The sequence below is a fragment of the Lissotriton helveticus genome, chromosome 7 (genome assembly GCF_964261635.1).
Source record: "Lissotriton helveticus chromosome 7, aLisHel1.1, whole genome shotgun sequence".
NCBI classification, from domain to species: Eukaryota; Metazoa; Chordata; class Amphibia; order Caudata; family Salamandridae; genus Lissotriton; species Lissotriton helveticus.
In genome coordinates this window covers 1,064,900,534-1,064,926,256 of record NC_136068.1, presented here as the reverse complement: position 1 = coordinate 1,064,926,256, position 25,723 = coordinate 1,064,900,534, and the positions used below count along the sequence as shown (strand labels likewise).

At 46.1% G+C, this 25,723-nt stretch overlaps 1 protein-coding gene across 1 annotated transcript in view; it reads right to left on the bottom strand.

The window, feature by feature from the left end:
• The window catches only part of C1QTNF1 (C1q and TNF related 1), a 112,561-nt gene that overhangs the window by 62,574 nt on the left and 24,264 nt on the right, over positions 1 to 25,723 (bottom strand). Inside the window, exon 2 of the mRNA XM_078653975.1 lies at positions 23,485 to 23,697. Within this exon, the coding sequence (XP_078510101.1) occupies positions 23,485 to 23,681 (197 nt within the window). The 5' untranslated portion in view covers positions 23,682 to 23,697. The remainder of the gene's footprint in view (positions 1 to 23,484; positions 23,698 to 25,723) is intronic.

Sequence of the window (25,723 nt, the reverse complement as noted above, 5' to 3'; positions counted from 1 at the left end):
GCACTCTGAATCTGCACTCTGAATCTGCACTCTGCACTCTGAATCTGCACTCTGCACTCTGAATCTGCACTCTGCACTCTGAATCTGCACTCTGCACTCTGAATCTGCACTCTGAATCTGCACTCTGAATCTGCACTCTGCACTCTGAATCTGCACTCTGCACTCTGAATCTGCACTCTGCACTCTGAATCTGCACTCTGCACTCTGAATCTGCACTCTGCACTCTGAATCTGCACTCTGAATCTCCACTCTGAATCTCCACTCTGAATCTCCACTCTGAATCTCCACTCTGCACTCTGAATCTGCACTCTGAATCTCCACTCTGCACTCTGAATCTCCACTCTGCACTCTGAATCTCCACTCTGCACTCTGAATCTCCACTCTGCACTCTGAATCTCCACTCTGCACTCTGAATCTGCACTCTGCACTCTGAATCTGCACTCTGAATCTGCACTCTGAATCTCCACTCTCAATCTCCACTCTCAATCTCCACTCTCAATCTCCACTCTCAATCTCCACTCTCAATCTCCACTCTCAATCTCCACTCTCAATCTCCACTCTCAATCTCCACTCTCAATCTGCACTCTCAATCTGCACTCTCAATCTGCACTCTCAATCTGCACTCTCAATCTGCACTCTCAATCTGCACTCTCAATCTGCACTCTGCACTCTCAATCTGCACTCTGCACTCAATCTGCACTCTGCACTCAATCTGCACTCTGCACTCTCAGTCTGCACTCTCAGTCTGCACTCTCAGTCTGCACTCTCAGTCTGCACTCTCAGTCTGCACTCTCAATCTGCACTCTCAATCTGCACTCTCAATCTGCACTCTGAATCTCCACTCTGCACTCTGAATCTGCACTCTGAATCTGCACTCTGCACTCTGAATCTGCACTCTGAATCTCCACTCTGCACTCTGAATCTGCACTCTGAATCTCCACTCTGCACTCTGAATCTGCACTCTGCATCTGCACTCTGCATCTGCACTCTGAATCTTGAATCTGCACTCTGAATCTTGAATCTGCACTCTGCACTCTGCATCTGCACTCTGAATCTTGAATCTGCACTCTGAATCTTGAATCTGCACTCTGAATCTGCACTCTGCACTCTGAATCTGCACTCTGCACTCTGAATCTGCACTCTGAATCTGCACTCTGAATCTGCACTCTGAATCTGCACTCTGAATCTGCACTCTGAATCTGCACTCTGAATCTTGAATCTGCACTCTGAATCTGCACTCTGCACTCTGCATCTGCACTCTGCACTCTGCATCTGCACTCTGCACTCTGCACTCTGCATCTGCACTCTGAATCTTGAATCTGCACTCTGAATCTTGAATCTGCACTCTGAATCTTGAATCTGCACTCTGAATCTGCACTCTGAATCTGCACTCTGAATCTGCACTCTGAATCTGCACTCTGAATCTGCACTCTGAATCTGCACTCTGCACTCTGAATCTGCACTCTGAATCTGCACTCTGAATCTGCACTCTGCACTCTGAATCTCCACTCTGCACTCTGAATCTGCACTCTGAATCTCCACTCTGCACTCTGCACTCTGCATCTGCACTCTGCACTCTGAATCTGCACTCTGAATCTGCACTCTGAATCTGCACTCTGAATCTGCACTCTGCACTCTGAATCTGCACTCTGCACTCTGAATCTGCACTCTGCACTCTGAATCTGCACTCTGCACTCTGAATCTGCACTCTGAATCTGCACTCTGAATCTGCACTCTGCACTCTGAATCTGCACTCTGCACTCTGAATCTGCACTCTGCACTCTGAATCTGCACTCTGCACTCTGAATCTGCACTCTGAATCTCCACTCTGAATCTCCACTCTGAATCTCCACTCTGAATCTCCACTCTGCACTCTGAATCTGCACTCTGAATCTCCACTCTGCACTCTGAATCTCCACTCTGCACTCTGAATCTCCACTCTGCACTCTGAATCTCCACTCTGCACTCTGAATCTCCACTCTGCACTCTGAATCTGCACTCTGCACTCTGAATCTGCACTCTGAATCTGCACTCTGAATCTCCACTCTCAATCTCCACTCTCAATCTCCACTCTCAATCTCCACTCTCAATCTCCACTCTCAATCTCCACTCTCAATCTCCACTCTCAATCTCCACTCTCAATCTCCACTCTCAATCTGCACTCTCAATCTGCACTCTCAATCTGCACTCTCAATCTGCACTCTCAATATGCACTCTCAATCTGCACTCTGCACTCTCAATCTGCACTCTGCACTCTCAATCTGCACTCTGCACTCAATCTGCACTCTGCACTCAATCTGCACTCTGCACTCTCAGTCTGCACTCTCAGTCTGCACTCTCAGTCTGCACTCTCAGTCTGCACTCTCAGTCTGCACTCTCAATCTGCACTCTCAATCTGCACTCTCAATCTGCACTCTCAATCTGCACTCTCAATCTGCACTCTCAATCTGCACTCTGAATCTGCACTCTGAATCTGCACTCTGAATCTGCACTCTGAATCTGCACTCTGAATCTGCACTCTGAATCTCCACTCTGAATCTCCACTCTGCACTCTGAATCTCCACTCTGAATCTCCACTCTGAATCTGCACTCTGCACTCTCAATCTGCACTCTCAATCTGCACTCTCAATCTGCACTCTCAATCTGCACTCTCAATCTGCACTCTGCACTCTCAATCTGCACTCTGCACTCTCAATCTGCACTCTCAATCTGCACTCTGCACTCTCAATCTGCACTCTGCACTCTCAATCTGCACTCTGAATCTCCACTCTCAATCTCCACTCTCAATCTGCACTCTCAATCTGCACTCTCAATCTGCACTCTCAATCTGCACTCTGCACTCTCAATCTGCACTCTGCACTCTCAATCTGCACTCTCAATCTGCACTCTCAATCTGCACTCTGCACTCTCAATCTGCACTCTGCACTCTCAATCTGCACTCTGCACTCTCAATCTGCACTCTGCACTCTCAATCTGCACTCTGCACTCTCAGTCTGCACTCTCAGTCTGCACTCTCAGTCTGCACTCTCAATCTGCACTCTCAATCTGCACTCTCAATCTGCACTCTCAATCTGCACTCTGCACTCTCAATCTGCACTCTGCACTCTCAATCTGCACTCTGCACTCAATCTGCACTCTGCACTCAATCTGCACTCTGCACTCTCAGTCTGCACTCTCAGTCTGCACTCTCAGTCTGCACTCTCAGTCTGCACTCTCAATCTGCACTCTCAATCTGCACTCTCAATCTGCACTCTCAATCTGCACTCTGAATCTGCACTCTGAATCTGCACTCTGAATCTGCACTCTGAATCTGCACTCTGAATCTGCACTCTGAATCTCCACTCTGAATCTCCACTCTGCACTCTGAATCTCCACTCTGAATCTCCACTCTGAATCTGCACTCTGCACTCTCAATCTGCACTCTCAATCTGCACTCTCAATCTGCACTCTCAATCTGCACTCTCAATCTGCACTCTGCACTCTCAATCTGCACTCTGCACTCTCAATCTGCACTCTCAATCTGCACTCTGCACTCTCAATCTGCACTCTGCACTCTCAATCTGCACTCTGAATCTCCACTCTCAATCTCCACTCTCAATCTGCACTCTCAATCTGCACTCTCAATCTGCACTCTCAATCTGCACTCTGCACTCTCAATCTGCACTCTGCACTCTCAATCTGCACTCTCAATCTGCACTCTCAATCTGCACTCTCAATCTGCACTCTGCACTCTCAATCTGCACTCTGCACTCTCAATCTGCACTCTGCACTCTCAATCTGCACTCTGCACTCTCAATCTGCACTCTGCACTCTCAGTCTGCACTCTCAGTCTGCACTCTCAGTCTGCACTCTCAGTCTGCACTATCAGTCTGCACTATCAGTCTGCACTATCAGTCTGCACTATCAGTCTGCACTCTGCACTCGCACTCTGCACTCTGCACTCGCACTCTGCACTCTGCACTCGCACTCTGCAATCGCACTCTGAATCTGCACTCTGCACTCTGAATCTGCACTCTGCACTCTGAATCTGCACTCTGACTCTGAATCTGCACGCCTTAAAATCCACTCTCGGTTCCTTTGTTTGCCTGATGTTCGTTACGAAATTTTATTAAAAGGTGAGCAGGAAGTTTCAAAGTGCGACAGCATAAACAATTTTTTTAACTATCAGCTTACGATTCCTACCTTATTCGGAAGTTTATCTACTTGAAATATTCCCTTTGTTCTGTAGTAAGCAGACCTTTTTATTCCTCGTGTTAATACGCATGCAATGTTTGTCAATGCCCAGCGGGTCAGGCAGTGTTCAGTAGCACAATATTGCTGCCTCGTGGCCTTTCGCTGCCGCGGGAAGTGCACAATTAGGCGATGCTGTGATCCCGGGTGCACTTTTCTGGTCGGAAAGTTAGTGGTTTCACAGTGGGGGTCGGTGCCCTATAATAGGTAACACATGGGAAGCTCTAAATAAATAACTTCATCTAATGAGGCTGTCATTAAATAAAAAGAAGTAGCATGCTCGCCGCTGGGACATTTATCACCGCACAAATTAGTCTGTTTTCGCCTCATTAAAATAAAGAGAAACCAGCGTGAATTCGGTATACTTTACTCCCATGAAATAAAACACATCCAGCAAAGGACCTAACTCTAAAACGGATATTCACATATATGTACATCATTTCAGTCCTTTTTAATGTCCACAACGCTAAAACGTATAAAATAAACAAGCTTATAGTAACAATGAAAATGCTGCATCGGAAGGCGGGTGCCGGCTCAATGCCGGGACAGATTCGGGGGCGTTCCCGGCTTTTGGCTGACGTCGCGTGACGTCGGCAAAAGCCAAAGAATCTCGGGAACGCCCCCGAATCTGGTCCGGCATTGACGGACAGGCCCCTCGTCCAATGGCTAGCCTCCATTTATGGAGCTAGCCAATCGGAGGAGGGGGCGTATCCCGACCCACACACACAACTCAAGAGGTTTTTTTGGCACATGCGCAAAGCGCATGGCCAGTCAAAACCTAAAAATGACCGGAAAACCCCAAAAACATTTTAAATCAGGTTGATGCGGTTCTAGTGCATGGGTACTCACAAACTTTCTCTCAGGGGCCAAATTTAAAGTGTGGTTTGTGGCCGAGGGCCTCACCGGTGGAGGCAGGGTCAGTGGGGGTGGGGGGAGAGGCTAGAGCAACAAAAAAACTATGACCATGAGATTGAACACAGGTCCCTTCGTCCACTTAGCCACCAGACCCGGCATACACACATCTTTCTTTCTCTCTCTCTCTCTCTCTCTCTCTCTCTCTCTCTCTGTCTGTCTCTCTGTCTCCCTCCCTCTCTCTCTGTCTCCCTCCCTCTCTCTCTGTCTCCCTCTCTCTATCTCTCTTCCTGTCTCCCTCTGTCTCACTCACTCTGTCTGTCTATCTCTCTCTCCCTCGCTCTTCTTTCTCTGTCTCCCTCCCTCTCTCTCCCTGTCTCCCTCCCTATCTCTCCCTCTGTCTCCCTCCCTCTGTCTCCCTCCCTCTGTTTGTCTCGCTCCCTCTTTCTGTCTACCTCCCTCTGTCGCCCTCCTCCCTGTCTGTCTCCCTCTGTCTGTCTCCCTCTGTATGTCGCCCTTTGTCTGTCGCCCTCTGTCTGTCTCCCTCCCTCTGTCTCCCTCTCTCTCTCCCTGTCTCCCTCTCTGTCTCCCTCTTTGTCTCCCTCTCTGTCTCACTGTCTCCCTCCCTCTCTTTCTCTCTCTCTCTCTCTCCCACCCTCTTCCTCTCTCTGTCTCTGTCTCCCTCTGTCTCACTCACTCTGTCTGTCTATCTCGCTCTCTCTCCCTGTCTCCCTCCCTCATTTTCTCTCCCTCCCTCTGTCTGTCTACCTCCCTCTGTCGCCCTCCTCCCTCTGTCAGGTCCCTGCAGCGGACGCCTTCGTCCACTTAGCCACCAGACCCGGCATACACACATCTTTCTTTCTCTCTATCTCTCTCTCTATCTCTCTCTCTCTCTCTCTCTCTCTCTCTCTCTCTCTCTCGCTCTCTCTCTCTCTCTCTCTCTCTCTCTCTGTCTGTCTCTCTGTCTCCCTCCCTCTCTCTCAGTCTCCCTCCCTCTCTCTCTGTCTCCCTCCCTCTCTCTATCTTTCTCCCTGTCTCCCTCTGTCTCACTCACTCTGTCTGTCTATCTCTCTCTCCCTCGCTCTTTCTCTGTCTCTCTCCCTCTCTCTCCCTGTCTCCCTCCCTCTCTCTCCCTCTGTCTCCCTCCCTCTGTCTCCCTCCCTCTGTTTGTCTCTCTCCCTCTTTCTGTCTACCTCCCTCTGTCGCCCTCCTCCCTCTGTCTGTCTCCCTCTGTCTGTCTCCCTCTGTCTGTCTCCCTCTGTCTGTCGCCCTTTGTCTGTCTCCCTCCCTCTGTCTCCCTCCCTCTGTCTCCCTCTCTCTCTCCCTCTCTCCCTCTCTGTCTCCCTCTCTGTCTCCCTCTCTGTCTCACTGTCTCCCTCCCTCTCTCTCTCTCTGTCTCTGTCTCCCTCTGTCTCACTCACTCTGTCTGTCTATCTTGCTCTCTCCCTGTCTCCCTCCCTCTCTCTACCTCTGTCTCCCTCCCTCATTTTCTCTCCCTCCCTCTGTCTGTCTCTCTCCCTCTGTCTGTCTACCTCCCTCTGTCGCCCTCCTCCCTCTGTCTGTCTCCCTCTGTCTGTCTCCCTCGGTCGCCCTCTGTCTGTCGCCCTCTGTCTGTCGCCCTCTGTCTGTCGTCCTTTGTCTGTCTGTCTCCCTCCCTCTGTCTCCCTCTCTCTCTCTGTCTCCCTCTCTGTCTCACTCTGTCTCCCTCCCTTTGTCTCTCTCCCTTTGTCTCCCTCCCCTTGTCTCCCTCCCTTTGTCTCCCTCCCTTTGTCTCCCTCCCTCTGTATCCCTCCCTCTGATTGTCTCCCTCTGTCTGTTGCCCTCTGTCTGTTGCCCTCTGTCTGTCGCTCTCTGACTGTCTTCCTCTGACTGTCCTCCCTCTGTCTGTTGCCCTCTGTCTGTTGCCCTCTGTCTGTCGCTCTCTGACTGTCTTCCTCTGACTGTCTTCCTCTGACTGTCATCCTCTGACTGTCTCCCTCTGTCTGTCTCCCTCTGACTGTCTCCCTCTGCCTGTCTCCATCCCTCTGTCTCCCTCCCTCTGTCTCCCTCCCTCTGTCTCCCTCCCTCTGTCTCCCTCCCTCTGTCTCCCTCCCTTTGTCACCCTCTCTTTGTCTCCCTCTGTCTTTCTCCCTCCCTCTGTCTCCCTCTCTGTCTCCCTCTGTCACCCTCTGTCACCCTCTGTTCCCTCCCTCTCTCCCCTCCCTCTCTCTCCCTCCGTCTCCGTCTCCCTCTATTTTTTTTAAATGTTTTTATTCAGAACTTGACAATTCATTCATCACATTAATTTCAAAGAATCAAAGAGAAAACACAATGATATGCTGAAGAACAAATAATAAAATATTACATCATCTCAGAAAAAAGGATAAGACCTGAAAGAAGAAATTTCATATCCAGAAACATACATAGAAATTTAATCAAAAAAACGTCCCCCATATTTTTTCAAATTTGCGCAGTCCCCCAGTCCTTTGTGCATATATAAATTCGCTTTTCCTTACTCTCTTCATTTTCTCATACCATTCATCCAAAGATGGTACAACATCTGTTTTCCAATACTTGAGAATCAGTGATCTGCCAACCGCTATTATAATATATATCAGTTTCGCCTGTGACTCAACCAGATTAAGCTCTGGATCAATACCAAATATGATCAGTCTTTCATAATTAATAATCGTACAGTACATATGAAGTGAGAGCAAAGAAAAGATGCCCTCCCAGAAGGCCCCTATTTTGGGGCATAAGGCTACTATGTGAGACCAATTAGCCAAATCTGGTCGAGAACACCTAAAACAAATAAAGGATGTATTACTAAACATTTTAGCAAGAACCGCAGGGGTATAATATAGCAGCCATTTACTAAAAAACAACATTAGCCTCCAGTTGGCGCCTCTCAATACCGAGAAATTAAACTTATTTAAAGTTTTCCACATATTAACTGTTAAGTTGAGACTTTCATGTTTCTGCCATTTTTTAGTTGCTTTAGTACTCAAATCCTCCTCTCTACTCTGTGCTAATTTTCTTCTCCATTTTCCTGGTTTCATAAATAATGAAGACCAAAAGATATCATTAGATAAATCTGAGGCTCGACTAATCTGAACTAGGTCATTTTGAACAGAAACTTTATATAGGAGATTATATGAACCCCTAAGAAGAAAGGTTCCCCCTATTAGAGAGAGCATCTCGTTAGGAGTTAACCAAGCATCATTTTCCACAAAATTCAATAGTGATGTAAACCCCAGTCTGACCCAATTTTGTATAATTTCTGGCCCCATTTTTATACCAAAACCAGTAATAGCATCACTAAATGGAGTTTTTAAGCTAAAGAGAGAAAGAGAGTATCTCATCAACATGACGTCTCGTTTTTTGAAAAAACAATTTAATATCTTGTATCTGACTAGTTTAGGGGATTTGGGTATGGATAATGGAGAAGAGATTTTAACTTCTTTACAAATTGTTTCAAAAAAGAAATGTATAAACAGTCCTTGACTTGACATTGAATATTTGAATCTTGAGAGATACTGTGCAAAATACGCAAAGTAATAGTCTCTAAGGTTTGGGAGACCGAGACCATCTTGTTCTTTTTCTGCATATAGAGTATTAATGGCAATTCGAGGTGTCTTTTTAGCCCAGACAAAGGATGAAAACATAGATTAAATTTTTGAAAAGAAGGATCCCGGTAATGAACAAGGGATAGTAGAAAATAAAAAGTTGAATAGGGGGAGAACTGACATCTTGATTAATGCCACCCGGCCTAAAATAGACAAAGGTAAGGTATTCCAGCGTGAAAACAGATCCCGAACTTTTTTTATTAAGGGCTCAAAATTCAAAAAATACAAATCACTCACTGATGGCGTAAAATATACCCCCAAATATCTTTTGGGTCTATTGTTTTTTTTCTTTTTTTTTTTTTTCTTGAAAAGACCTTTATTGTCCAACATACAGTGTACACAGCATCATAGCTTACAACCCAGCCGGGCCAGCTGCAGATAATGAACATTGTGGTAGATAGGGTAAGCGAACACAGCTTCAAGGCCGACAACCCTGGGATCCGGCAGCGTATATCAGTACTTCACTTAACACCATAGTCATGTATACATTTATTGCCTAGTAAGTGTGCGGTCTATGTGTTTTCCTGTATAGAGTCAGTGGATCAAAGTGGCCGTGCCGAACCCACCCACATCAGCAGCAGCGGTGGTAGTCGTGCCCGCTACATCTAACGTGCATCATTGGTGAGTGTCTCAGTATGGGTCCACATTCAGACGGCCTGATGTCATATGAATGAGTGATGAGGGTGATCAGCGCCTAAGCGCGTTTGGGGCGCATAACCGCCTTGTGCATCCATTCCGTTGGAAAGAGCTGTTCTGCATCTTAGCGCCCAGGCGAGGTGCCAAAGCTTCAGCTGTCTCACCCGAGGGCGCCTTGTGGCGCGAAATGGTATGAAGCATGGAGTTGTATGTGTACGGACATGGTCTAAGGGGAGATGAAACCAAATCAACAACTAACTACAAAACAGGGACAGGGGTTATACAGGAGGTGGGTGGGAGTAGGTTTGTGCAGAGTTTGCCATATCGACGAGGGGGTGGAGATTGGAATCAGCGTGTTAGTCGTGTCTCACGGGGTAGGCAGGCGGAGGACCGGGGGGGGGCACGGGAAAATGCAAGTCGTCCGTGTGGTGGAGCCATTAGGGGGGGGGGGAGAGCCCACGAGTGTTCGGCGGGTGTGGCATTCCGGCAAGGACCCCGGGCTTCTGTCGCAGCGTCACATGTGGCGGTGTGTGTCCGGGAGTGGGGCAAGTAGTCGTCAGTGGGAGACAGGAGAGCACATGTCAGACAGTGGGTTGAGCCGAATGGTCAGTAGAATGGTGTATGGTGTATCCTGTGCGGTTTGCAGGAATCCGTATCAGGGAGTGGGGGTGGCAGCACATAATTTTTCACGTAATTCCATGTTCCGTACATTTCTGCAGGAAGGAGTGTAGTATGTCCTCCCATATCTTTTGGGTCTATTGTTAATACAGTTTTGAAAATCCGGGTGTAATTCGGGAGTAATACCACTACATATCAAGATCTCGGTTTTCCTCCTATTGATGCGATACCCTCCTAATGCTTCAAATTCTGCAAAAACAGAAAGAGCCCGTGTTTGCTAATGGATCTCTGGATTAAGGAGAAGCATTATGTCATCTGCATATAATTTGATTTTATCCATAGATGTTATAGGTGGTAGAATATCTGTAGAATTCCGAATTGCCAGTGCCAGTGGTTCTATGAAGAAGGCAAAGAGAACAGGGGACAGTGGACATCCCTGTCTTGTCCCTCTTTGCACTAAAATTGAACCCACCATGGATTTGTTAATAAGCACATGGGCTTTTCCACCTTGATACAAATTTTTAACTAAGGTTATAATTTGTCAGGGGATTCCAAAAAATTGTAAAATAAAAAAAAGTGTCTCCCAGACCACCAAATCAAAAGCCTTTTCTGCATCTAAAAGAAAAACTAAAGCCGGCACCTTACGTGTTTCAAAATAATCTAAGGCCTCAACCAAATAATGAGTGTTAGTGATGAGTTGTCGACCTGCAATAAAACCATTTTGATCTGAATGAATCAGATGCGGAGAAATATTATTGAAACGTAGTGAAAGTAATTTAGTAATGATTTTATAGTCCGAATTTAGCAAAGTTATGGGTCTGTATGAGTTAGGATCATTTGCTTCCTTTCCTTTTTTCAAAAAACTAACCACAGTCCCATCATAAAATGATGATGGGATTAAGCCACCTTCCAGCATGGAATTGGATAATAAAAGTAAAAGTTTAGATAGGGAGGTGAGAAATATTACAAAGAACTCTCCAGGGAAACCGTCTGGTCCACAAGCCTTACCATGTGGCAGAGATTTGACTACAGCTTCTAGTTCATCTTCCGAAAACGAAGTTGCCATTGCTGCTTGCTCCGACTGAGATAGAGTAGGAAGATTATACTTGTTTAGAAAATTATTTAATCTGTTTTGATCTGTAATATGGTGCGAAGTATAGATTTTCTCGTAATGAGACAACATAATCTGTCCTATCTCTGCTGCGTCTGAGGTCTCAGAATTAGTGATTGGAGATTTAAGAGAATGAATTAGATTAGCTGCCGCTTGTTCTTTGACCTGCCATGCCAAAAATGTGCCCGTAAAATTACTATGTTCGTATGTTTTCTGGACTTGCCTGCAGAAACTTTCCTCACTTCTCTCTAAATAATGTAAGCTCAGTTCACGTTTTGCAGCATTTAATTGGTTATTCAGCCTAGCAGATGGATTCTGATACATTTGTTCTACCAAATCCTTGATATTTTTCTGTAATAGATTCTTTGTATCCCTGAACGCCGCTGATTCCAGCGCATCCCTTCCCAATAGCAATCCCCCGAATAAATGCCTTAAGTGAATCCCATACCATATGGATAGGAGCAGTTCCTATATTTCGATCAATAAAATCCTTTATTTCATTTTTCAATAAGGTCACCCAAGTTGCATCGGCCAAGTATGATTTATTAAACACCCAACGTTTGACAACACTAGTGCTTTCCTCATACGTCAGTTCTAATGTTAAGAGAGCATGATCGGAGAAGCCATTGTGTAGAAATCTTTAATAACTATTTTAAAAATTTGAGGAGATAAAAAAAAATCAATACGAGAAAATGACCTATGTCTTCCCGACCAGCAAGTATATTCTCTTTTATGGGGATTAATAAGTCACCATGGATCAACAAGATCTAAAGTCCTTACATTGTTCGAAATTGTCTTAAATGTTTTAGGTTTCCTTTGTTTTTTACCACCCGTGCTGGAATCTAGTTTGAGGTCCATAAGTATATTAAAGTCCCCCCCAATCACAATATCACCTCCGACCAACAAAAGAGACTGAAACATTTCCTCATAGATTTCCGAATTATCGTTGACTGGGGCATAAAAGCTTACAAATGTGATAGGGGAGGGCCTATTCTTAAATTTACATGTTGCCCAACACCATCGACCCCGGCGCTCAGCCTTTGACTGCAAAATCTCTATCTCCATATTCTTATTAATAAAAAGTGCTACTCCCCTCTGTGACTCCGCTTTTGAGAGAGGGATGTGTGTTTCTTGAAGAAGAATAACTACAGGATTTTCAGTTAAGACCCATTTCTCTATTGCCCGCATTTTTTTTTTATTATTTAGGCCGTTCACATTAAACGAAAGGATTTTTATACTTTTTCTAACCATTCTGGTAGTGTTTACTAAAGTTTAGTAAAAAGATTACTCCCTCTTTGCATATCATACTCCCTTTTTTTTTAACAATATGCAGTTGTTAAAAGTCCATAAAAAGAATATTTTTAACTTCAGCTGACAGACCAAAAAATGGAAATAAACATAGAATTTTGCCAAGAACTGTGTTTTTTTTAATATCCCCCCCCCCCGACCTACCCCCCTCCCTCTTCTTCCATCTGTGGCACCTCCTTGCTCTTTCTCCCTCCTTCCACGCACGCCACAGGATCCTCTCCCTTCCATTTGAGGTGTCGTGTTGATACACCTCTTCAACCTTCCTGTCCTGCCCTGCCCCCACCCCCACCCCAACATAGTGCAAGAAATAAATCACCTAATGGGAAGGGGGGAAAAAAAAAAGGAAAAGAGTCCACATCTCATGCAAGTAGTCTATCTTAAGTCCGAATTCAGCCATTTAGCCCTTTTGAATCCCGTGCAATAACTCTTGTGCTGCCTCCACATCCGATAGCATGTAGAATTTACCTTTAAAGAGCACTCTAAGTTTTGACTGCTGTGCTATCATTGCTTGTGCCGCATGTGCTTTAAAAAGATGAAGAATTTTAACAAATTCTTTCCTACGTCTTGCAGCCACCGCAGACATATCTGAGAAAATCAGGCATTTCACTGTGGCATTCACCGGGAACTGTCTTTGTCGAATTGCTCTGGATAGAATTTGCTCCTTTACCCTAACATCAGCAAAGTTGATAAGAATAGTCCGAGGTAACATAGAATTCATTGGGAGGTGTGCAGGAACACGATGAGCCCTGGTGATCGTTAAATCTCCTTTGTGTTCCGGTATCACCCCCTGTTGTAGAAATGTAGAAACTCATTGGAGGATGTCTGACCCCTCAATTCCTTCGGGGACCCCACTATGCGTAGGTTGGATCTTCTATTGTAATTTTCAAGATCATCCAGCTTATTCTCAAGAACCCTAGATGTTTTGGATACGTCTACAGTCTCTTTCTTTACTGCAACCATTTGATCCTCGAGAGAGGAAATCCTTTCCTCTGCCTCAGTTAGACGGGCTGGAAAGGTGGAGACTAGCTCTTCAATTTTGTCCATTTTGTCCAGCCTCTGATGGATTGCTGACAGCTCCACGTTTTGTGATCTCTTAATCTCTCTTAATTCGTCTAATATTAAGTTTAGCATGTCTTTTACGGACATCTTCATCTCTCCTTCTGTTTCCGTATCCATCTCTAGTACAGGGGCTGTAAAGCCCGCCACCTCCACCGCCAGATTTCTGTCAGATATAGATGGAGATTGAGATACTTTACTCATTGAGTCCTTTTTTTCCAAAGCCTTAGAATTCAGTGAATCCACTGTTGTTTGCTTTAAGTCAGATGTTAAAACTGTCGTAGAAATAGATGCTGCTGAGGCATGTTGTGCAGATGAAGCTGAAATCATAGAGGGGCTGACGGCTATGCTTGCATCGCTTGTGCAAACTAAGTGATCCTGAGATACTGCCCCATTTATAGCTGTTTCAGAGATCACATTATTGGTCACAAGAGGAAGAGTTTTCTTTACAAACAGAGGAAATTGTTTGGGCGGATGGGGTGGTTGTGCGAGAGGCTGAGGTGAGGCAAGGATGTCAGACCTATCACCATTATGGAACTCTACAGCTTTGTCCCCCACACTCAGATGCACTAAATCTTCTGTTACTCCATCCTCTGTCTCCGAACAGTCCGATGAATGCTCTGAATCCACCTCCTTTATCATACCTCCATCTGTTAATTTAGCCATAGCCTCTGCCTCTTTTGCCTGCTGACGGCGTTGCTTAGCTTTGCGTGCATTTAGGATCTTCCCCATACCAGCAGTAACTCAGTGGCTCAGTAGCTCAGCAGCTCAGCAGCTCAGTTCTCCCCCGGGTTAAAGAACACTCCCCAAGAAGTTATTGCAAAAGACTATTAGAAAGGTATTGCAAAAATATTGCAGAGAAATTGCAGAGGCATCCACAGTTTTTTTTTCTTATTTTCCCTTTTTAAAGTGGAAGCAGATTAACCCTGAACACTCGGGGAAAAAAAGAAAAAGCGATGGGTAACTTACAACCCAGCGACTGCTAATTACTAACACCAAGCAAGGCGTTATCTTCTCTGTTTCTCTGTTTCCTTTAATGTTTCACAGTTTTAAACAGTTTTTAACGCTTCCTCGTATTTTTAAATACAGTCTCTTTAGAATGGTAAGAGTAGTCAGTGGGAGCCACCGTTTATTTTCCTCAATTAAAAGACGTGATGATTTGAGCCTAATTCAGCCCTGCTCTGCTACTCGACGTTTTTTCCCGTCAAATAACAATGTTGCTTTCTCCAAATTGAAAAGTGCTCAGAAAAGTTCATAGAGGGCTACCAGCTTCTACTTGCTGAAACAAACACACAACGTGTCTCCTCTGCACCTACCGCAGTTCTTACGGATGCAGATGCCGATGCAGGCTCCCTCAGAATGCAGACGCCGTTTTTAACAAATAGACTCCTTCACGGTGAGACCGCCATGCTATACCCCACGGAAAAGCGGAGTGGCTCCCTCAGCATGGTCTCTTCAGCATTATGGCGTTGTTAATTGTTAATTCCAACCGTTGATCTTCTTCCTCGCGTCCCAACCGAATATGGCTCAAGGCACCAAAGAAACGCTGGTCAAAAACCGCCGTAGCTTTCAATCCCGCTACGAGAGACAGACGCCGAGACAAACGCCGACACCTTCCACCATCGTGTACCTCGTGTGGGGGAGGGGCAGCAGCATGGCACTCAGGTGCTACGTGGAGGCGTGGTACTCCACCGTAGCCGCCTCCGTCTCCCTCTATGTCTCTCTGTCTCTCTGTCTGTCTTAGTCTCTGCCCCAATCTGTCTGTCCCTGTCTCTGCCTCTATCTGTATGTCTCTATCTGTCCCTCTTTCCCTCCCTCTGTCTCCCTCTCCGTCTCTCTGTCTGTCTCTGTGTGTCTTCCCCTGTCCCTGTCTCTGCCTCCATCTGTCTGTCTGTCTCTATCTGTCTCTGTCTCCCTCCCTCCCTCCCTCCCTCTCTCTGTCTCCCTCCCTCTCTGTCTCCCTCTCTCTCTCTTGCTCTCCCTTGCTATCTCTCTCTCTGTATCCCTCTGTCTCACTCACTCTGTCTGTCTCCCTCTCTCTCTCTGTCTCCCTCTTTCTCTCTCCCTCCCTCAGTCTCTGTCCCTCAGTCTCCTTCCCTCTGCCTCCCTCCCGTTGCCTCCCTCCCTCTCTGTCTCCCTCTCTCTCTGTCTCCCTCTGTCTCCCTCTCTCTCTGTCTCCCTCTCTCTCTGTCTCCCTCTGCCTCCCTCCCTCTGTCTCCCTCTCTCCGTCTCTCTCTCTGTCTCCCTCTCTCTCTGTCTCCTTATTTCCCTCTCTCTCTGTCTCCCTCCCTCTGTCTGTCTCTGTCTGTCTCCCTCTATCTGTCTCCCTCCCTCTGTCACCCCCCCACCACTGTCTGTCACCCTCTGTCTTCCTCCTTCTGTCTCCCACCCTCTCTCTCTCTCTCTCTCTCTTCCTCTGTCTCCCGCCTATCTGTCTCCCTCTCTCTCTGTCTCCCTCTGTCTGCCTCTGTCTTCCTCTCTTGGTCTCCTTCCCTCGGTCTCCTTCCCTCGGTCTCCCTTCCTCTGTCTCCCTTCCTCTGTCTCCCTTCCTCTGTCTCCCTCCCTCTCTCCCTCTGTCTCCTGCCCTATCTGTCTCCCTCTCTCTCGGTCTCCCTCTGTCTGTCTTTGTCTCCCTCCCTCAGTCTCCTTCTCTCTGTCTCCCTCCCTCTGTCTCCCTCCCTGGCTCCCTCCCAGTCTCCCTCCCTCTGTCTCCCTCCCTTTGTCTCCCTCCCTGTGTCTCCCTCCCTCTCTCCCTCTGTCTCCTTCCCTATCTGTCTCCCTCTCTCTCTGTCTCCCTCTGTCTGTCTTTGTCTCCCTCCCTCAGTCTCCTTCTCTCTGTCTCTGTCTCCCTCCCTCTGTCTCTCTCCCTCTGTCTCCCTCCCTGGCTCCCTCTCTGTCTCCCTCCCTCTGTCTCCCTCTCTCTCGGTTTCCCTCTGTCTCCCTCTCTCTTGGTCTCCCTCTCTCTTGGCCCCCCTCTCTCTCTCGGTCTCCCTCTCTCTGTCTGACTCCCTCTCTCTCTGTCTCCCTCTCTCTCTGTCTCCCTCTCTTTCCCTCTCTCTCTGTCTCCCTCCCTGTCTTTCTCTGTCTGTATCCCACCCTGTATCTTCCTCTATCTGTCTCCCTCCCTCTGTCGACCCCTTCCCTTTGTCTGTCTCCCTCTGTCTGTCGCCCTCTGTCTCCCTCCGTCTCCTTCCGTCATTGTGTTTATCTATAATTATGTCCCCCCCTCTCGCCTCTTTTCCTATCTTCTCTCGTCAATCATTTCTCCCTCTTTCCTCTCCCCTCTCCGTTTGTCTCTACTCCCCACTACGTTTCCTATTTTTCCTTTTGGCTCTGTCTCTCTCTTTTTCTCTCCTCTGCTCTTACGTCTCCCTTGGCCACAACATGGAGGAGAAATTAAATTTTGCACTACAACATGGTCAAAATCGAATTTCCATTTTTTTTCCATTTTTAGTCATATTGTTCTTTAAATGTAGTTATTTCAGTCCTTAGTGTTTTTTGCAGAGTTTTTTCCCTGTTAGCTGTATACAGCATTCTCCCCATTGCACAAACGGATGGAATTTCATAATAAAGTTTCAATTTCAATCCGGTCTATCCGGTCTGTCACTTCACAGTTTTTAAACTAAGAATGTTTGCACTAACCCCGCTCCCCAAAAGCCCCCACCCGCGCCCCATTGCTTTTTATCTGATTGTTGTGGCCTGCTGTGAGAGACTAAAGCTCCCGTCCCCTGCCTAAGACTTGCTAAATGTGCTGCTTACCTCCTGAGGCCTGGGATGGGCGGAGATGCTCCATGCTGTGCCTCCTCTGCCGGCCCATTGTCATTCTGCCCATGACAATGGACCGGCCTCACTCTGTGACCTGCTGAGAGTCACACTCGGCGCTGTAGCAACCTTTCAGGTAGGAAAATCGGCCCAGGTATGTGGGCCCATCCTCTAGAACTGGGCCTGAATCCAGGGGGGGCAAGCGCCCCCTCTTGCCCCCCCCTGCGGACGCCCATGTGCCCAACCTCTACTGCCACAGAATTCCTTCTGCCTTCTTCCCCGCCTTGAATTTTCCCATTCAAAAATGTACATCCACTCTCACAGGTCTTGGGGTCATATGTACAAATCCTTTCTGCGGTTGCAAAAGTAGAATCGGCCTTTTGGCGAACGCAAAAAAAGCATTCTGATGTGTATAAATCCCAAATTACAATTTGGTAGCACGTTACCGAATTGCAAATTGGAATTGTGACTACATACCGATTCGGTATTTGGAAGGAGCGTGCTTAGGGCTTACCTTCCAACTGCAGAATGTCAGTGGTATGTATTAATGTTTAGCGGCCACATTAGGTTGTAAAACTATAATTTTATATCAACTACTAAAAGCAAGTGGTAACCGTTCTTGATATGTGGTCGGTATCAAGCATGGGGGTCATCACGTGGCATGCCCGACTTGGCCTTTCAGCCTCCCAAAGCTGAAGAACTGATATGCTCAATAAGAACACTCTCCGACTGGTTAAGCGCCAAGAGACAAATCGCTTAGTCCTGAGTCCTGTATAATCGGTTTTGCTTAGATCTAAGTCGATAGATTCCACTCTACGCACAGCACTTGAGCCATATCGTCCTTGCTTTGCCCCATTCCAACGCTCCACCCCCCCCCTCCGGTCTATAGCACGGCAGAGTTCGCTGTCCTTTAAGGTAGGCGTAAGTTGTTGCAGTCCTCCGTGTGCTTCAGTACAGGGCTGTTGTGATGCACGAGAGGATTTCAGTGCGGTGCTCAGTGCCCTCCTGTAATGTTTCTCCAAATAAAGTGAACTAAATATTCTTCCTGTTTAAGCAGCCTGACAAGTGTGAGCGCTGCCGATTGGTCCACCAGTGGGGTAAATAAATAGATTTTTGTGAGGCAATGACAAACCCAGTGTGTCCATTTTTTGTGTAGAGTTTTCCACGTGGACACTAGTGCTGGAAAACCTTCATCCCGGCAGGGATCAGTGCGGTCAGTATGGTGCCTGGGCTCTGTTATATCTAACGCTGGACTCCAAGGGCTACCAACACCTGGCCCGCACAGTGTCCCTGCTCCGGAGCACCCCCTGATGTAGGTGAAGTGAGGGCGTGCTCGTGGGTGGACTCCAAAGGCTGTGGACTGGAAGTTATACAGGACGACTCTCCTGTGCCCTACTCAGAGGCCCTTAGACTGGACCGTGCCGCAAGGACTTCGGACCTAGAAGAGGTCACCAGCATCAAGCCAGAACCCAGGTATAGGAGTCCCGTGCTCAGACCCACACATAGGATTGCTGGTCCTGTGTATTGACCCAGAGGCATGCCTATTTACTTCTCTTGCCCTGGAGGCCAAGGCAGTACCTTGCCAACCAGCCTTTAGCTACACCGTCTCTGTGCATGATTGGGACCAGCTATGCCAGAGAAATAGTGTTTAGATGCCCACTCTAAGCCACCTATTCCACACATGTGCTGCATCTGTATCACTTCCCACTGCTGGAGGTGCACATTACTATCCTACAAAGAGACTTACTCCTCCTACACAACTCGCTTCAAAAGATGATGCCCGAATCACAGAATACTGGAGGTGTGCTGTATTCCATTTGTTGTTGGCTGTGTTTATGCTTGGAACGAACACTGGTCCCGGCTGCAGTCACAGCATAGCACTCCAGATTATTTTAAAGTTTGTTGCTGAAACAATCAAGATTCTACATTAACCACATGGGCTACCTTTGAGCATGTTTTGTTTGTTGCATCGAATCCTCACTTGGGGATTATGTATCGACGAGTGAATTTTTTTTCACTCGTCGGGTATCACGTTTTCATACTGCTTTTCGACTCTGGAACCACATTTATTCCTTCACAGCATCTCCATTAAAGGCTGTGCATGTTTGTTATTTATTCTCAACGTGAATTTTGAAACTTGCTGGGTCTTGTGTTGCCTTTTATTTTATTTTTTTATATTTGCAACAGAGGAAAATCCATTTTTTACCAACATGGCTATAAAAGTGGCTCCTGTACGTGATACAAAATGGCTGACAATTGAAGTGTGCAAGCAGTTTCAGAGGGGAACTTGCTCATGGTCTCATGAGGAATGCAATTTTGCACATTCACCAAGAGTTGCCAGGTTGAAAATGGGTGGGTTATTGCCTGCTTTGATTCCCTAAAGGTAAGAGTTTTTATTTGACTTTCACATTCCATTTTGTTTGAACTATCATGTGTTGTGTAACTTTTTTGGCAGTTGTGATTGCCTAATTGATGTTTCAAAGTAATTTATTGGTCATTAAAAGCAGATTAATTTTCTATTACTTTCGTTGTCATGCAGGCTTTGGGGATAGTTGAGGTGTTAACCAAAGTGAGAGGTGAAACAACTAAATTAATCTTCTTGACCAATACTCATTGCAGCCCTCTATATCAACAAAAGCAGCTCCAGTGAGTATGTAACAGGGTGCTTGTTTGTGTAGTTAGTTGATTCTCAATTGCTTTATTAACCTTCCTGCTTTCTCGAATTTGCTTGACAATGCACCATTTGTCCTCTCTTTTTTTTAAATTTTCTCAGGGGGAAAACTCGTTCTACCCCTGAACCCCCGTAGGTTGTTCGGGCTTGCACGCTATGCTCGCTCGCCGCAGTGCAGTACCACAATCATTTTACACCTCACCACTTTCAAATGTCACCAGCTGCCACTGGAAGGAGTATGACATAAGAATGAGTGAACATCATCCAGATGGTGTTAATCAACTTCTCATTTCCTTTGTAAAACCCTTTAGAGCTGTTAACTCTGCAACATTAGCAAGATGGGCTAAATGGACTATGCAGTTAGGGGCACTGACCTTAACAAGTTTCAAGCTCACTCTATGAGGGGTGCTATGGCTAGTCAGTCCTTCTGGAAGGGTGGCAGACTAGAGGACATCCTTAGGGCCGCTGATTGGTTAAATTCTGCTACTTTTTCAAAATATTATTGTAAGCCGATTGAGCACGTCAGATGTGGGTTTTCAGAACTACCAACATGCATAATGGTAGCCTCTGGTCTTGTAATGAAATAGCAATTCTACTAATTATATGCCAAGAGAATCTGAATTGCATTAAAGACACAGAGGCTAAACATTTTTCACCCTCCAATCCCTGGAGTTGTCTTGAGGTGTTTAGATAAGTATAAAAGTATATTAAAACAATGTTTTAGAAAGTTAACCATTTATATTATGCTTATTGAATAAGTTCATATGTTGACAGATTTTTGGTCATTTACACAGTTAGCTGTATAGGATGTACTAACATTCCTCTTTAATTTCAGATGAAGTCCAGTAGATTGGATCTTCGTGGATTTTCCATCACCTGGAATATCGGTGCGTTTGATGTTTTTCTCTCCTTTGATCTACTATGAAGCGTCTTCGTTATTTATGAAGTTTTTCTTTATCCTGTTGTTCTCATGCCATTTTCGGATTCTTCATGATGCATGATAGAGGAATTTGGACCGCATTTCAAAGAGGCAGATTGTACTTTGTGCTTGCCTATTAAGTGCCAGAAGTATTTTGTTTTGGAATAGTGTTCTTTGTGAGGTAATACTTTAAAGTGGCTGTGTAGAGCTGCATTAAAGGAACAATGCATATTGTTAGCCTCAGTGTCTTTAATGAAATTCAGATTCTCGTGGCATATAATTCGGAGAATCACTATTCCCAGGTATCTGGTCTGATGCCAGTCCGGGATCTGTGCCCACCTCAGGAGCCAGCAATCTCCATACACTAGCAAACCTGATTTCTTGAAAGAAGTCCTTAAAATGCATACAGACCAATTATCTACACTATACACAGGGATCACAGTCGTATATAGGACACAGTGATTTCCCAAAGTGCCTAGAGTTCACAAGACATGACCAGGAAATTGCATTCTGTCTGACTTTGGTCTATAGCAACCTACAGACTCTCTTGTCTCCTTCTTCTCTGGGGCATCCCCTTCATGATCACAGGACAGGCCCAAGGTGACACCACCTATGTTCCTACCTAATCAGAAACCAATCATTCACTAGTTATATAACCTTACAAATGCTGATCAACCAATCAATTATCACTTCTGAGACTCTAATTCACGACAGAAAAGGGAAGATAAATGTAGTAAATGAAAGTGGCATACGGAACAGGTAAACTTCAGTACTTTATTCAAGTTGGAGACAAGATGAGAGCGGACTCCTCTGAGCTGGTCAGGGAGACAACTGACTTGGAAGAGAACGCTAACCTTTGAGCAAAGACATAGAATGCATTAACCAGAACATTCTTGAAACACTAGACTGCAATGCATGTACTCCAATAAACAGCAAATGTAAAACATTTGCACGAAATATGAAGATGTGTGGAAATTTGTTTTTCTAACCCACTCAAACGGAAACGATGCTAAAGATTTTATGATGCTGCTCAACACAACAGGTGACACTCAATGAATCTTTCACAAGTATGTGGTGTTTCTTCGCAACAGTGTGACTGCTGCCCAGCAACAGCTAGACAATAACTGAGAACAAAGGAACTGATGCCTATACTCTGGGTAGACTGGAGCTACAGAAGAGACACGAAGATCGCAGTTCCTAGAAAGAAGAAAAGGAGCTAGGCGGGCATGTGCACAAATTGCCGGGGAGCAACCAGACTCCCTTCCCATTATCTGTGGCCACCATTTGTGATATCAGGTCCTCTCTGCTTAGAAAGGGGGGGCTCCTCCCTGATGGATGTCTGTTCTCCATCACAATCAGGAATCCCGTGATACTTTCCTCCTGTAAACTTGTTATATCTGGTGTATTGTATTGTGAGCCTTCTCTGGTGCTCCAAACGTCTGAGTTCCCTGAGGGGAATCCCATGGTCTCCAGAGTTCCAGGATTATGATGACTAATGTATTCAGGACCAGAGGCTTCCTTCTCATCAAAGAGATTGGTCGATGCAGGAGGCTGGTGTAGGAATGCCCTGAGGCTGGTGTAGGAATGCTCCTCTGTTGATGTTAGCTGCTTCTCACCCTTGCTTTGTGCATTGTACCCAAGTCTTTCCATGACCTGTCCCCTGAGTTGTCTTGGAGTGTTGTTCATGAGTTGTTGTTATGCGTACAAGATCCCTTCCAATATGAACAAAGGACCCATGAGGGAGAGGAACTCCAACTCCATGGCCATGTGTTATCGGGAATGTAAACAAGTATTAACCGTGTGAATTAATAGTCGCATGAAGGCAGTGATGATTCTAACTCTAAAATCAAGTCTTCAACTCTACAGTTAAAGATCTGATTCTGGCGTTGGAGAACGTGCGATGGTGGGCTTGATTGAAGATAAAAATGAAGAAGAATTTGGATTACCTTTTCTATCTAACACAGCTGTGTTACTTTGAAATCTGATAAGACACCATGTCCTACTGCCCGCACAAGACACATGGTGACTCCACTCTCTTTGCCCAGTGGAGCTGTACCCCTCCCTCTGCCTGAGTTAGAACATGCAGCTGTGGAGGCTGTAGAGAATCAACCAGTGCACCTACCTCAGCTGCAGTCTTCCCTTCTGCTTCTTGCCATTTAAACTCACCTAGGTCACCCATGGTCACTGTGCCTAAGGATGTACCTTCCTCACAACCCTTTTTCAGAGACCCAATATGGGGAAGTGCTGCCTGAGATTTCTAATCACACATCCAACATATTGCCTTCCAGACTGACAGGACTGGAGAAAGCACCCACCACTTGTGGTGTTCAGGGATATCTGTCTGTTATATCTCTCCCTCTAGGCTGTGTACAGGACTGGCACTTAAGGGAATAAACAGGAGCGCACATCCAATTGTCACTGAGCCTTCTAATGTATGCCTGTGACCTAGTTACTGCAAGTACTTACTCACCCACTCTGTAAGGAGAGACAACTACATAATTCATTTAGTCAGTAGTTTTTTTTTACACATCTATGTTTATGTTTAGTGCACAATTTCAGTAAGTGAAGCTAATAATGAATATATAAGGATAAATCTTCCTGCAACTGTGCTATACCTCCCCATGGTCTCGGGCTTGTCAAGCAGTTCCAGACATCATTGTTATTTTATTTCCATCTAAAAGAAGACAACTAAATAATTCGTACACATTCGTCTCACCTGGAGGTCTGGCTTTGGGGTTGTGTGGAGGACGTGGGTGCAGGAGGCTGCTTGCGAGGAACATCACGCTGTGGCTTGTCGGAATGCCCGTGAGACCGCCGGGGATTGCTCCGCTGGGCTGCCACACTGCCATTGAACAACATCTCCATGAGCAGCAGGTACATGAAGATGGGGGAGCCGCGGGCCAATTGATTCATCCTTGCACAGCTTTGCCTAAGAGAAGAAAAGTAGAGACTTGCGTTACAAGGAAAGAAAGCGAGAAGGGTTTGTCTCCACTAGGAGTCATTTTGTTAGCAGCGGCTGGTAGAGGAGAGTCCATCTCCAACTGGTGTAGGCGAATAAGAACCTAAATGTACACTGGTGGTAAGATTTGGAGAGACATCTCCAGTGGAGGCTGACAGGAGACTCTCCATCTGTTGGATGGGTGAGACAAGGGTGTTCTTCTCTAACAGGTGTAAGATCAGGAGAGTCCTTCATGGGGATTGAAGATGGAGTGTCCATATCTAATGGTGGCCGAAAGCAGGAAAGTACACCTCTAAAGCCTATACTAGAAGGCATGTCCATCTCTAACATGGATATTAGCATGCCCGTCTCTACAGGAGATACGAGCAGACACATCCATCAATAATGTTTATATGATCAGGCATGTCCATCTCTAAAGGAGGATACAAGCAGTCCATCTCTAACTGAGACTAAGATCGAGAAAGTCTGTCTTCAATGTGGGCAAAGACGAGATGGGGCTTAAAGAAGGTGTGGCCATCTTTACCCGGGGTCTCAGGCGGGCAGAGAAGAAGGGCAGAACTGTCTAACAGGTGTGAAGAGGAGGCCTGTCGTGGTACCAGTCATTCTTGTTGAATGGCAATGCTCTGCAAAGATGTTTTAAGCATCACAGAAGGTGGAACCTATTCACCTCGCTGAAAAATAAACAATGGGTTTACATAGCACCAAAATTCATTTTTTAATTGATGTGGATGTCTGGTCACAAGAGGAATAGAGCCGAAACTTACCAGAAATGCATGAATGGAAGTAATGGTTATGTCCAGGGCTGTCTATGACTTTTAACGTTTCAGCCAGGTTGGAGTTATGTCGTGAATGTTATTGCCTCCAGAGTAAGAGCTCCTTCATAACCAAGAAGATTCTCTTAAAAATGTCCCTTCAAAGTGATGATGGAAGAATAGTTTTTAATAACGTTTTGATTATTTACTGGTATTCCCATTACTCCCGTTCTACTTCCTCATTCCACTGCTTACATCATTAGGTGCGTATGCACCCTATCAACAGGCTACCCACTGCCTACCTAATAAAAAAAAAAAGACTCCTCACCCTCCAAGGAAATCTAGAAAGGACCACCTCTACCCAGAAATCTCCATAGTCGACTACCAAATTTGCCCAGCGGAGCACTATCAAAGCTGGGTACACAGCAGGGAGGGTGCAAGCGTTGTAAGGACTGGGGTAAGGTAGTAGCATCATAGTAATGGTATTATTGCTAAGCAAACAAAACATAGCCTCCTTATCACTTCATTGTCTCAACATTACGCCATTAGGATCTACCAAAGAAGGCATGGCTGGCATAGATTACCCACTAAAGTATCCTGCCAAAAGGACCCAGACTCCAAGGCCCACCCAGCAGACTGGACCACAAAAACCCAAGGGGCTACCAGGAGGACCCATCAGAGGATGAGCAGAATTAATTTGCAGATCCTTTGCAGCAAACACCAGTCAATCCTGGTAAAGTGGAGAGAGGAAGGACAATCATAAAAGGCACGAAAACAACAACATCACACACGCTGGAGCAGGTGGAGGCCCACTAGTGCACAAGTGCCAGGCATGGGTAAACCCACAGCAAGAGCCACACACCACATCTGAAAGACCCCAAATCAAAAAAGGAGAAGGAACAGAACCAAAATTAAAAGTCACACCAAGGCAGCCCACATCATCCATCCACACCCAGAGGCAGTCAGCAATGGGATAAGGAGGTAGGCTAAGCAAGAACTGGGACCCAGCGGTGGGTGTGAAGCGGTAGTAAGGGGCCAAACAGGGTCTAAAGGTAGGCAGAAAGCACCCGATGCCTGCCTCCCACCAACAAAAAAGTTTTTTTCTGGATAGTTGGACCTTTTTAGACACACCTGGTGGGGGAATGGTTTGAATAATTTTTTTTGTTTAGCTAGGCAGGCAGGTACCTGTTTTTAGAGTGTGCACACACAAGGACTGGGACCAGGAATTGAATAGGAGGTAATGC